Raw genomic sequence first — 14502 nt, 5'->3', positions numbered from 1 at the left:
GTTTGCCTTCCTCTGGATCAACAAAGTAGTATTTCTGTAGGTTGCACTTGATATACTCTTGTCTTTTTTCAACCATATAAACTATGTTACTGTGTTAGGCTATGTTCACACTACATAAATGCAGTGAGGAACATTGCCTCTTGTTCTATGGGAATTGCTGCCGTAGGAAACCCTGTTAGTTCACACAATGAAGCAAGCGGATCTGGCCGCTTGCTTCATTGTGCGATATGGGGAGTTCCGATCCGAGCGCGCGCTGATGCGCCCGCATCAGAACACTACAGCCAGAAAGATCATCCGGCTGGTACTGCAGTACCGGCCGTTCCGTGACCCGGCCGAGTCACGGAACCCAGCCGGTCCGATACGACGTGTGAACATAGCCTTGCTATGTAACCCCATATAATATCAATCCTCCCGCCTCCAGCCCCATATAGTATCAGTCCTTTCCCTTCCAGCCCAGCCCCCATATAGTATTAGGCCCCCCTGTGCAAAAGAAAATAAAAAAAAACACTCATACTCATCTTGGTTACACTGCTTCCTGGCTCCACCTGCGTCCTGTCTTCTTTTCCGCTCTGTGTCTCTATGCTCTATGGCCCAGTGACGTTAGTCAGAGAGTGCTGGAGCATAGAGGTAAAGAGCAGCCTTTTGTGACTGCAAGCCAGTACCGAAGTTAGGGGCCACTCCCGGGCACACAAAGGCAGGGGGCACTAAAGTCTGTGGCTGGCGTCAGCACCCAGCGGCCAAGTGAGCCCCTTGGGAGCCTTTTTGCCTGGCCATTTAACTGTATGAACCCCTCTGGAGTACATACACTTTTAGGCTGTGCGCTGTGATTGACAAAGTAAGATTGTCTGGGTAATATGTAACAGTTATATAGGCAGTATATGGAGGTTTTATTAAAGAATTGTTATTTGTCCAGTATATATATCTCGGTAAAACAGAATGGTGCTGTTATTTGTGCACTTAATTACAAACTCTCTTGTAAATGTTCCAATCCTTTATATAGTCTGGCTGTATAATATTCCTCTTTTACGCCTAGCTTTGTAGTCATGGGTCCTACACACAGTTTATTTTTGTCTAAAGCCTAGAGCTTAGAACACTCCATAGACTTTAATTATTCCAGTATATAAGAGCAGAAAGAAAAAAGTATCTAAGGAACAGTTACCTAACACCCATGTGAAAAGTAACTGCCCTGTAAAACCCTTGGTTGCATCACCTTTAATAATAAATTATTCAGTACAGGACATATGCAATACTTGGGGACATCTGGAAGGTCACTATACATTGTCCCAGGCATGGATTTAAGTTTCAGTCATATAGTGATGGTTTTTTTTTTATTTCATTTAGTTTATTTCATTTAGTTTCATTTAGTTTAAGAACAATATTGATGTAGCCTATAGTTACATGCAGTTTACTTGCCATTGGTCAATATGAGATATGTGTCTGTCTTGCTTACCTGAAGGAGTATGTGCATCAAAGATGTCCTCTCATTGATTATATCAGGGCAGGTGGTGATGGGCTGTAACAGTGGAGCAAGTTTACTGCTATGCTGCTATATATGCATTGTATCTGTAGGGGGAAGTGTAGCATTACAAACTCAGATTGATATAGAATGGATCCTGACATACCACATTTTCCCTATCACTTAAGTACACCATCATTCATAAGTGTAACGTAGTTAAACAACTAGTAATACAGAAAAATCTTCTCCAATCCCGAATGCAGTCTACATTCAAGAAATAGCCATTACAGGGGTACCTGCTCCATTACATAGTCACACATACCTCAGTAGGCTTCAATTATATAGCTGTATGCAGGGCTTTGACTATATCCCCCTCTAGTGGCAACTGTCAGTAATACATTAGGAATAGGCCATTTCTGTTATGGACCAATGTAACATTAGGATCCTAAGAGGTCCAAGCCCAGAACTAGGTGCAAGATATAATCCATTCCCAATAATCCATGTCTCAGTCCTTACTATTTTCTGTACTCTTGTCTGCATCAAACAGTTCTTTAAAATGCTGTTAGTCTATGTTCACATGGGCACTGTATGAGCTGTTTACATCTCTAAATGTGTCCTAAAATTTGGCTCTATTTATGACTGTATTTTAAGACATGAAAAACCAAAAAGGGCATGTCCATTAGTTTTATGGCAATAACAGCCGGTATCTGTCAGCTCAGCCGGACTGGAGAGGAAGCAGAGCACAGGAGAAGACTGGGAACATTGGCAGGTAATGTATTCACAGTTTGTTCAATCTTCAGTAATCTGTGGTCTGTTATCTCACCAACTCAAGTGCCATCCGTGACTAGTTTGGTGCTGCTGAACGCCCACATGACTAGTTGAGGGTAATTTGTATATGGGGCGGGACAGTTACAAACTTCATTTCCGGAGGATATGCAAAGCTTATAGGAAACAATACAGGGGGCTTCATTACAATGTACATATAGCTTTCTAGGCCTTTTGGCCAGTGATGAGTTCCCTTTAACCCTTTCCCAAGGAGTGACATACAAGTATGCCAAATGTCAGAAGCTGAGCTCACACTGTAAATGGTGAGTGCCCGCTGCTAACTCCAATCCCTGCTGTATAATAATAATAAAGAGCCCATTCTTAAATCACTATATGCTCCCTGAGAACCCCCTGTGGCGTCTCTGTGTACCCTGCTAAACACTCCCACCACCACTTTCAAGACTGACTTGTCTTGGCAGAAACAGCTCTCTCAGCCAATCACTGACTGAGCAATACAACGCTTTCAGCTAGGTTCGCACGCAGTAAAATAAAAGCTAAATTCAACAATAATTTTGAGATTAAATAAAACAATGTGTCAACATTAGTGATGAGCGATTACTAAAATGCTTGTGTACTCTGTACTCAAGACGAATATTTCCCAATGCTGGGGTGCTCGTTTCCAGTAACGAACCCCATTGAAGTTAATGGGAAACTCAAGCATTTTTGCAGGGGACCCAAGCTCGGCCGAGGGAAGGTTGCATGAAAACCTGCCAACCTTAGAAAATGATGGAAACACCACGGAAATTGACAGGAAACAGAAGCGGCAGCATTCATGGATGCCTCTGAGGCTGCCTAATCGCACCATTATCCCAAGTGGTGCTATATGGCTGCAGATGACAACAGATACTGGTCAGACTGTTTTTTGGAGGTAGTCGTATATAGTCTGTGTTTAAGTGGTGCTTTATGGTGTATGCCACCTCTTAAACAGGACAATGAGCAGTGAAGTTCTATGCAGCTGTACTACAAATGACAGCAATACAATGTACAACAGCAGCCACAAAAAAAAAAAAAATAGTAGTACTGAGCACTTCTTTGGGTTCTGTATGCACCACCAGCTTTCCCCCTTCTGCCAGCAGTCAATCACCACAGTGTACAGCTAAGATCATGGTAGCTGCACTGCAAGTCCCAGCCAGCAGCCTGGAGTACTCCAAACAAAATAACAATTTTAAGCCCTTACAAGGGCTTATCCCTGCCTACTGGAACGCTAATTCCCTCCCTAACGCTCTCCCTGACAATCAGCAGCTCTGTCCCTAATCTCTTCCAGCATGCATGTGAGGCGAGTACCACCGGCCCAGATTCTTATATGCTCGGATCATCTGATCTGGCCAACCAATCGCTGCTATCCACATGTATGGGTCCCACGTCATCGCAATGTACCAAAGATTTCCCTGCATGTTTATTGGCTGAGAAATTGCGCCTAAACTTGCAGGAAAAAGATGATGCCATTTTCTCGAGTATTGCGAGATGCTTGTCTGACCATCGAGCACCTTCGAGTACCTTAATACTCAAACGAGTACCCAGCTCGGACGAGCATGCTTGTTTATCACTAGTCAACAGATAAAAAGAACAGCCGTATTTTACAAAAGCCTTTATTTTATGGTGTGTGAACTTAGCCTTAAAGTTTTAATAGGCAGCGTGTAATAGTTGATTAATAGCAAAGTACAATGCAATACATTAGTATTACAGGGTACTATAAAAGCAATCATGTAAGTCCCTAGGGAGGCTAAACATGTAACAAAAATTATTTTTAAAATGAAAAAAAAAAAAACACAAACAAAAATCCTTGCATCCTTATGGATCTTATACGGTGAGGTGCAAAAAAAAAAAACAGAAATTGAATATGTAATTATACTGTCTAGAAATACAGCTTCATTTGGGAAAAAAATTCAAACCATCTTTTGGGCTCCGTTCTCACATACTGTATTGCAATGGATTACATACTGCAATGAAAATCGCTGTGATACTGATTTCTATTAAAGTCTATGGTACTTCATTCCTGCCATGGGTTTTGACTCCCCTGTGAGAATATATAGTGTCATAGGGGTGTAAAAGTTAGCTATTTAGCCCCTGAGATGTTAAAAACAATAAATAGATCGTACTTACATGTCTGTACTCCTCTGCTTTCTTCTTCGGGTTCCCTGCTTAGGGATATCCCACTCAGCCAATCAGTCTGCTGTCACTGAGCAAGGAACCTAGAGAAGCAAGTGGGTGGGTACCAGGGGAGTATGGACAGGTAAGCATGATCAATTTATTTATTTGTTTTTAACTTCTCAGGAACTAAATAGTTTTGTGTGTTTTTTGTTAAGTTTTTTTTTTGGTCCAGCAATGCATTAATTGGCAGAGTGAAAGGTATAAAGGTATACATCTCACAAAAAATAAGTCATTGTACAGCAGTGTTGCAGGAACAATAAAACAATATAAGGTGAGGTGAAAAAAAACGGAGGAAAAAGGGTTAAACCAGAGTTGTCTTAATGAGAAAAGCCTTTACTGCAATTATACCGCTAAGGAAAAGAGCTTCATATGATAAGAGTTTTATTAAAGTGGAGTGATGAGAAGGCCATCCTGACTGATCATCCATGAAATGAGGAATGTTATATCGATATTATCTCGATTTCCACGTGAAGTCATCTCTGGACCCGCCAGTGATGGAGAGGGCGATCAGCATTTGGGCACCATAATACGTCGACATGATAATCGCCCTGGAGTTGGAGATAGGGAAGCAGAATTTATCGACAGCCAGTACACAATCCGAAATCATGAAAAAAAATGATCCCAAAGCTGCAGAGATATGTGCCCAGGAAAACTTGGGAGATGCCAAGCTGACCCTGGATAGTGCCCTCCAGGTCATAGTGCTAATCAGCATAGTGTAACCTGCTACCATGTACACAAAAGGCCCACTAAGGTACGAGAAAGTCAGGGAATAAAAAGTGACACCAAACAGCCCGATAGCAATGAAGATTCGGAAATTCAGAGGGTGAAAGCCAAAGGCAGCTGTGTACATGATGTGCGCCAATCCAAACATGACCATACCTGAAAGAGAACAAAACATGTTGTCATGTAAATAATCCGCTTTAGAGGCATATTTGGACTAAACATAGAAATGGTTAGCATGCAGAAAGCCAGTCAGATGGTGAAAGCCATTCTCCACCTCATATCATAAAAATAGATTCTAATACGGAAAAAAAAACTGAAAGCAGACAGAAAACACATATTAACTCTTTGTTCCTACTGTGACCATACTAAAATAATTTTTTGGAATTAGAAAAAAAAAAATTCTTTTAGTAACAGCAAAATTGTTGTGACTGGTAGAGCAGCTCATAGAGGGGAGGGGATTTTGCCAAAATAGGGGCCTGCCCCCAGTAATTCATGTTGGGCCGATGTTTGGAAGTAGACCAGCATCATGTGAGGGACCTGGGTGGTGGTTCAACAAAAGGACCACGCCACCAGCATTCCCATGCCGGCGACGATCTATTAATGTAAAAACCCCTAAGTGATGTACCTGATGGTACATTCACTTTAAAGCATTTTCTGCAATAATGCATTACTTGCTCCGGAGTGCTAGGCACCTTGTCCCGCCGGATATCATGAAACAATGGTAAATAAGGCGTGGGAAAAAGGCCATGCCTCCTCTCCACCTTGCCGCATTAACCCCCCCCCCACACACACACACACCTCGCCCATCTGGTGTACGGGGCTTACTCCTGACGTATGCCACAGAAAAGACAAGAACCTTAACCTTTTCTGTGGTGTATGCCAGGGGCGCATGTTTGATAAATGTACCCCATAGTGTGTCAAAGCTCTTTGCTGGATAGAGGGGATTCACATCTCAGAAACGCAGACCAACACATGCTCAGTTGTAAAGCCTGGAGTAGTGGATCCACTGGACCGTCACTAGCGATGTCACTAACCTCACCAGGGAGCGGAGTCTAAGGGGCCGCTGGTTTTCACCAGAGCCCGCCTCAAGGCGGGATGGACTTGCTGCAGCAGGCGATCCCCAGGTCGCTACCCCTGGCTTGGTTGCTAGTGACGGCAGCCGAGGCGTGGCAGGAGCAGTAGGCAGGAGATGGTGCTGGCAGAGGTCTGTAGGCGTAACCACAGGTGACAGGCTGAACACAGGAGCAATAGTGTAACAGAGGAGCAGGAACCAGGAACGAGGACTAGGGACCAAGTAGCGGACAGGAATCAGGAACAAGGACTAGGGACCAGGTAGCGGACAGGAATCAGGAACAAGGACTAGGGACCAGTTAGCCGTCAGGAATCAGGAACAAGGACTAGGGACCAGGTAGCAGACAGGAATCAGGAACAAGGACTAGGGACCAGGTAGCGGACAGGAATCAGGAACAACAGGGAGCTGGGCCAAACGCTATGGGAAGCATGTAGAGGCTCCAACACCTGTAGTGGGGCAGGGCTGGAATTTATAGGAAGTGAATTAGTGCACCTTCCAATTAGGGGCGGACTGGCCCTTTAAATCTGAGACAGCCGGCGCGCGTGCCCTAGGAGGCAGGGACGCGCGCGCCGGCCGGCACAGCGGGTGACAGGAGCGGGGCGAGGTAAGGCGCCCCTCCGGGGCTGAACTAGTAGCAGCACCGGGTCCCTGTACATGGACCCCGGCAGCTGCATGGAGAGGTCGCGGCGGTCCGGAGCACGGGACGCTGCCGCGGCCGTGACATCAGTGCAGGTTTAGGCTGGGTTCACACTACGTATATTTGAGGCTGTATTTTTGAGGCTGTATGTTTGAGGCTGTATAGCAACCAAAACAAGGAGTGGATTGAAAACACAGAAAGGCTCTGTTCACATAATGTTGTAATTGAGTGGATGGCCTTCATTTAATGGCAAATATTTGCTGTTATTTTAAAACAACGGCTGTTATATTGAAATAATGTCCGTTATTTACTGTTATATGGCGGCCATCCACTCAATTTCAACATTGTGTGAACAGATCCTTTCTGTGTTTTCGATCCACTCCTGGTTTTGGTTGCTATGAGGACCTGACTTGAGGACCAAATACTGCCTGAAATGTACGTAGTGTGAACATAGCCTAAAGGAGTATCTTGGAAAAAAAATCCCTCAAGCATATGTGCAAACAACTATGAATGAAGGATTTAGGTTCTGCAAGACAACATCAACTTATAGAACCTATCACCCCTCCCCCTTTCCTATATCCATCCCCTCCTTGGTTGAACTTGATAGACATGTGTCTTTTTTCAACCGTATTAACTATGTAACTATGTAAAGTGTACCTGTCATTAAAAAAAATATTTTACATGTCATTCAGACATGTCAGAAGTTTTGATTGTCTAGAGTGTTCAGACCCTGTCCAATCATGAGAAGAAGCCAGGAGAAGACCGCACTCAGCGTGGTCCTCTCCATCTCTTTCACATGATAAGATGGTCTCATGATGACACCGCATGGCAGCGTGGCCATCTCCCCACTCATTCTCACAATCAGTCTGGGTCTGAACACTCAGACCTGGACCGAATTGTTGGCATGTCTCTCTGAGGTGTCAAAAGCTTTTAGAAATGAGAGTGACACTTTGAAGGGGATGTCCAGTATAAAAAAAAATTGCTACTTTCCTCCAAAAACAGCACCAGTTGGGTATGGTATTGCAGCTCAACATCATAACTATGGACAGGTGTGATGCTGTTGCTGGACTAAAACCCCTAAAACGAACACAACATCAGTGTGCAGCATAAAAAAAAAAAAAAAAAAAGCTTTACAAAAAAAAAAACTACAAAATCACAGTTGTTAAAAAAAAAATTCACACTTGTTCACTGATTGTGTGTGGTGTGGTATCTTTAAGGCTATGTTCCCACACAGTATTTTGGTCAGTATTTTGTAACCAATACCTGGAGTAGATAATGGCAGTTGTTTTAAAATAACAGCAATTATTTGCCATTAAATGGCAGCCATCCATTTAATTTCAACAGTGTGTGAACAAAACCTTTCTGTGTTTTCAATCCACTCCTCATTTTGGTTGCCAAATACTTGACAAAATACTGAGCGGGAACATAGTCTAAGCTACCAGAGCTGCAATACCAAACACAATCCATGGATAAGTGTACTAGGTTTTACTGGGGAAAAAAAACTGAAATGTTTTCCAAATCCTCTTTAAAAAGTGGACAACCCATCAGGTGTGTTAGGCACTGTACCCCAGTAAAAAAGGAGACTTTAACTTGGGGCAACTCATTGGGGGGGATTTATGAAGACCGGCGCACTTGTACTTATATTAGGCCCTGTCCCCTTTTCCCGGAAGGATTTACTAAGAGGCGCACGCCTCTTAGTGAACCCGGCCAGCCGGGCGCCCGAACCTGCACCCGGCATACTAAATCTACACCTGCTTCCAGTAGGTGTAGATTTGGGTCATGATGGCCACACCTCCTCTCCGCCTTGTCACGCCTTTCGGGCGAGCGGGGCATACGGCAGGCGTACGCAAGGGAAAAGGGGCAAATCTGCACCTTCTCCCTGGTGTACACCTTGGGCGGACTATTCATAAATGTCCCCCATTGGGTACACACGTAAGGCCCTATTACACAAGATGATTATCAGCCGTATTCGGCCAATAATTGTCTTGTGTAATAGAAGGCAACGATCAGCCAACATGAACGATGTCGGCTGATCTTTGCTGTTGCTGCTAATATAGCAGCGATAAGCTGCTGTCGCTCCATGGATAAGGAGCGGCGGCAGCAGACTGCTTCTATCTGCTATGGGCTGCCCAGATGATCAATCGATCACTCGGGCAGCCCCTCCCCCTGCACTCACCCTCTTGCTGTCGAAGTGTGTAATAGCACCGGCAGCAAGCGGGGAATGAGGAACAAGCGAGCACTCAGTCGCCCCGTGTAATGAGGCTTTAGGGTATGTGCACATTACATAACACGCCTGAATTTCAAGCCTTAGCTTCCCTCAGCAGTATCAGATGAACACCAGGGGTTTAAGCAGCCAAACCAGCAATGATAATCGTCTACCTTTCAGAATGGATTGTCCAGTTGGTAGATTCCCTTCATGATAAGCTCACATTATTCTATTACAAAACAGTGGCATAGCTACCATAGAGGCAAGGTAGGCAACTGCTATGGGGCCCGTTAGGGAGGGGGACCAAGGTATGCATAGGGAAAATAAGAGCTGTTCTGTATCTTTCTGCTTAACCCCTTATGCACTGCAGTGTATAGGTGACCCAGTGTTCACTTACAGGCTGCAACACAAAAAAAAGCTTAACTGCTCTGATAACCCCTGACCTCTGTTCTCCGACTGCTGCAATCAAGTAAGAAAATGTGTAAAGCTCTATCCAAAGGTCAGGGGTTATCAGTACAGGAGCAGTGAAACAGAGATCTACTTGTCTTCCTTTTTAACTTTTTTGCAGCACGTAAGAGAACATTGGGTCCCTCACACACTGCAGTCCATGAGGGGTTAAGCAGATGATAGTCTGCTCCTGCTCCTACAGTATTTATTTAACCATAAGGGCTCCTAATGGGCCCTTATGGTTTAAATAAGTGGACTGACAGTGGCCACATTACTGAATATATATATATATATATATATATATATATATATATATATATATATATATATAATGCTTTGTGTTGTGCAAAGGGGAGGGGGGCCCCTTACAGTTTTTTGCTATGGGACCCTGTACATAACCAATACCAGTGTTGGTTGAGTTTTACCATTCATTTTAGAGTTCTTACCCAGTTGAAAATAATTTGGCCAAACCAGGCTGATGTCTCCAGCTGCAGAAAAGACCAGTCCCAGAAAGATTTTCTTAGCATAAGGACTTAACTTGCCCACACCAACAGAATAGACGAGAACAAAGAACTCCAAGCTTACAATGGGCAGACATTTAATGATTGCATTGTACCAGCTGGGCTCGGAGAGTGGGATCCACAGCACAAAATAGTTGCACACAGTGATAAGGAAGGGGAGAAGTTTTGGCACAGTGCTCCTTACCTAGACAAAAAAATACATAGTTATGTAATATTACTGTCACTTCATGTTACATGTTTATTTGTTCTTTTCTGTGTATTTTGCAGGATACAGAAATAGTAACTTCAAGTCTCATGTGAGATGTTAATAGAAGTAACATGATCTTGTACAATGTCAAGAAGATATTGTGATAACGTTGTAAATATATTTTTGAAATTGCATTTTAAATTCTGAAGACGTTAACACAAAGGGCGGACTGATAAAGACCATAATACACTGTGCCAAGTCCCTGTTATGCCGATCACTGCCTAAGATGGTTGTTACCCAAACACAAATCTATGGAAGTGCATCTTTTTATTCCAAAACTAGAAGTGGATGCCTGTAGAAGTAAAAGATTTTTCTAGAAAAGTTTTTTGAGCTTGTACAGCGGTGTACACATAGGGGGAGATTTAATAAAATGGTGTAAAGTAGCCTCCAGCAACCAATCAGATTCCACCTTTCATTTTTCAAAGAATCTGTGAAGAATGAAAAGTGGAATCTGATTGGTTGCTAGGGGCAACTAAGACAATTCTCCCCCATAGCCCCTACTGATCTCTGTGTCAGACTGGTGAGAAAAGGGACAGATCACTAAACCACAGGATAAAGATTAGTGACATCACTTAAAGGAGCACTTTGTATGGTTGTAACATTATTGGCCACAAGCTCTGTCAGATGACAATATGTGGATCTGATTGAAACCATACTTCAATGGCCATTCGGAGTAAAGTATCTGTTTTTTCTGCCTTCACTATTGCCTTCTGCACAACACTATGTAAATCACAGAGAAAACTGAAGGAGTGCCTCTCTTCTATTAGCCCCACTGAGGAACACTTTACTGATGGGATGTTGGACCCAAAGCAGGGGAGCCGGATGTAAGAACCACCACATTGACATCCACATTAGCAAATGTGGGAATGAATAGAGCGGGCACAGGCATGTGAGAGTCATAACATATATATTTATATATATATATATATATATATACTGTATATACACACATACACACACACATATTTATCCTTTGCTCAGAGCCACATCTGGAACAAACACAGTTATAATATAAAAGAATACAATTCAAAACCGCATAAAAAGAAAAGGGAAAAAAAAAAGAGAAACAACACATACAGTACTTGGCTAGATGACACCGGCCGAGTAACAACAGTATTATACCATTTCTAAATAAAATTAAGTAATATGTATATTGGCCTAAAGCTACAGGTGCTAGGCCATGTGTGAATGGTGTAGACGTGGCAAATGGTGTAGACACCCCTTTTAATTCCCTATATGTCAGTATTAATAACTATATAATGGTATGCTTCTCAGTCTCAGTATGGCAGTATTCCTATAAGGCAGGTTCCTTGTAGACGTTTATGAGGGAATTATAATAATTACATTTAGTGCAAAATGTAGAGTAGTGTAAAAAAATCAAGTAATGGAGAAGCCAAGATGTACACGTAATAAAGAGGAGGAACCAAGTTGCCCCTTATCACAGTACAGGGTTTTGCCACCAGTGGAGGAAGATCCAGACGTTAACTATAGCAGCAAAGGGTCTGTAGCCTGTCCTCTTTTCAAAGGCTTGGAGTAATCACTAATCTTTAGATTTCAGTATATCTGTATAGACAACCTGTTACAATGTGAAATGTCACCCGCGTCCCCAGCTGCCAGCACCATAAACTTACAGTAGCCATAGACTTTCTCCTGTATCTTGAATCCGTCTCTAGAATATCCATTTCTGTCAGAACACAAAACAGCAGCAGATAGATGTTTCCCCCTCTGTAGAATTGGAGAATGAATTAATCCTATCTGCACATAGTGAGCATGTTACACTTTAACCTGCGGCCTGGACTTTTAACTTAGGCACAGCGTTACTGATAACGGGGTGTCTGTGCTCAGTGCATCATCATCTTCATCATCATCTGGTCAAAGAGCAACAGCAACAATATAGTCACAGTCCTATTGCCTGCCATTTATTCAGTACAATACTTTACTTACAATAAATGCATGTCTGTACTGTGCTTTTTATTTAGATTTTGTCCTATACAGTAGATAGTGATCAAGTGTTTAGGCTAGGTGCACACTATAGATTTAATGTGACGTTCTAACACATTTTCTTGCAGTCTTCAGTTTTATGTTAATTATGATAAGTAGGCAGTTCAGAGCACTGGGGGCTGGTCTACATTCCCTGGTGCACTGATCCACCCACCTGCTCCTCTTAAAGGGGAACTCCAGATAAGAAAAACTTGTTTTCTATTAAAAGTACATTAAGGGTATAAACCCACACACCGTATACACAGCGTATTTACTGCTGCGATACGCAGCGAATACGCAGCAAAAACGCAACAAATACGCAACAAAAACGCAGCAGATTAGATCTAAATAACTGAACTCAGCATTAAATCTTCACCATCAAACTGCTGCGTATTTGCGGCGTATTTGTTGCGTATTTGCTGCGTATACGGTGTGTGGGTTTGTACCCTAAAAGTTAAATATATGTGTCTATACAATGTATTACCGTATCTGTACAGTTCTGCCACACTGGTAGCTAATAGAAATCCAGGAAGTGAAAAAAATGGGCCCTGTGCAAATCCACATTGTCTCCTGCTCCCTCTGCTCTCCCACCTTAGGAGACATATCTTCCATGCCTCTGTCTCACATTGTGTGTGTTTGCTGAGGAAAGGCTGATGATGCAGACAGGGGGCAGGGTGTGATGTCCCAGGACGCTTGGCTGGATCCCCCAATCCCCTGAGTGATTCAGCATCTCTGACCGGCCAGAAGCAGGTGTTGCACTTATTTCTCTAATTGTGCAGAAGTGTGCAGTGAAATTAGGGCTGTGTTCACACATGATGGAGTGTCATTGCGGTACTGCAGCGTATTGACAAAAATGATGCAGTAACACAAGTAAATGATGCTAAACGGCAGAGAGGCTCAGAGCCTTATTGTGGGGCTCAACTTCAAAGATACCAGATGCTTGATCATAATATGTGCGTGGAAATGAAAAGAAAAAAAAATTCAAAAAGTTCTTTACTTTATTCCAAAATCAGCATTACAGGTAGTGAATACAGCGTGCTGTGTGGTGTTGCAGGTAGAGAATACAGAGTGCTGTGTGGTGTTACAGGTAGAGAATACGGCGTGCTGTGTGGTGTTACAGGTAGAGAATACAGTGTGCTGTGCGGTGGTACAGGTAGAGAATACAGCGTGCTGTGTGGTGTTACAGGTAGAGATTACACCGTGCTGTGTGGTGTTACAGGTAGAGAATACAGTGTGCTGTGTGGTGTTGCAGGTAGAGAATACAGTGCTGTGTGGTGTTACAGGTAGAGAATACAGCGTGCTGTGTGGTGTTACAGGTAGAGAATACAGCGTGCTGTGTGGTGTTACAGGTAGAGAATACAGTGTGCTGTGTGGTGTTACAGGTAGAGAATGCAGTGTGCTGTGTGGTGTTACAGGTAGAGAATACAGCGTGCTGTGTGGTGTTACAGGTAGAGAATACAGGGTGCTGTGTGGTGTTACAGGTAAATACAGTGTGGTGTTACAGGTAGAGAATATACCGTGCTGTGTGGTGTTACAGGTAGAGAATATAGCGTGCTGTGTGGTGTTACAGGTAGAGAATACAGCGTGCTGTGTGGTGTTACAGGTAGTGAATACAGCGTGCTGTGTGGTGTTGCAGGTAGAGAATACAGTGCTGTGTGGTGTTACAGGTAGAGAATACAGTGCTGTGTGGTGTTACAGGTAGAGAATACAGCGTGCTGTGTGGTGTTACAGGTAGAGAATACAGCGTGCTGTGTGGTGTTACAGGTAGAGAATACAGTGTGCTGTGTGGTGTTACAGGTAGAGAATACAGTGTGCTTTGTGGTCTTACAGGTAGAGAATGCAGTGTGCTGTGTGGTGTTACAGGTAGAGAATACAGCGTGCTGTGTGGTGTTACAGGTAGAGAATACAGGGTGCTGTGTGGTGTTACAGGTAAATACAGTGTGGTGTTACAGGTAGAGAATATAGCGTGCTGTGTGGTGTTACAGGTAGAGAATATAGCGTGCTGTGTGGTGTTACAGGTAGAGAATACAGCGCTCTGTGTGATGTTACAGGTAGAGAATACAGCGTGTTGTGTGGTGTTACATGTAGAGAATACAGCGTGCTGTGTGGTGTTACAGGTAGAGAATACAGGGTGCTGTGTGGTGTTACAGGTAAATACAGTGTGGTGTTACAGGTAGAGAATATAGCGTGCTGTGTGGTGTTACAGGTAGAGAATATAGCGTGCTGTGTGGTGTTAC

General features: G+C 43.3%; 1 protein-coding gene across 1 annotated transcript; it reads right to left on the bottom strand.

Moving 5' to 3' along the window:
• Positions 1–3854: 3854 nt before the first annotated feature.
• TMEM86B (transmembrane protein 86B) lies at positions 3855–12049 on the bottom strand. The gene is made up of 3 exons (XM_069947762.1): positions 11917–12049; positions 9964–10222; positions 3855–5311 (listed from the first exon to the last, which is right to left on the bottom strand). Exons 1-3 carry the CDS (start codon positions 11965–11967, stop codon positions 4884–4886), a joined length of 738 nt encoding a protein of 245 aa, XP_069803863.1. The 5' UTR covers positions 11968–12049; the 3' UTR covers positions 3855–4883.
• Between the last annotated feature and the right edge of the window lie 2453 nt (positions 12050–14502).

Source organism: Dendropsophus ebraccatus, chromosome 12 (genome assembly GCF_027789765.1).
Source record: "Dendropsophus ebraccatus isolate aDenEbr1 chromosome 12, aDenEbr1.pat, whole genome shotgun sequence".
In the NCBI taxonomy this organism is placed as follows: domain Eukaryota; kingdom Metazoa; phylum Chordata; class Amphibia; order Anura; family Hylidae; genus Dendropsophus; species Dendropsophus ebraccatus.
The sequence above is the reverse complement of the archived record's forward strand: the minus strand, read 5'-3'. Positions and strand labels throughout refer to the sequence as shown.

What these genes read in the sequence shown, in the direction of transcription:
- TMEM86B (XM_069947762.1), bottom strand. Translation starts at nt 11,967, where the DNA reads ATGGATATTCTAGAGACGGATTCAAGATACAGGAGAAAGTCTATGGCT. An exon ending in GGAGAAAGTCTATGGCTACT is followed by an intron (nt 10,223 to 11,916) that starts GTAAGTTTATGG and finishes TTTTTTGTCTAG; the next exon opens with GTAAGGAGCACTGTGCCAAA. An exon ending in GCCAAATTATTTTCAACTGG is followed by an intron (nt 5,312 to 9,963) that starts GTAAGAACTCTA and finishes GTTCTCTTTCAG; the next exon opens with GTATGGTCATGTTTGGATTG.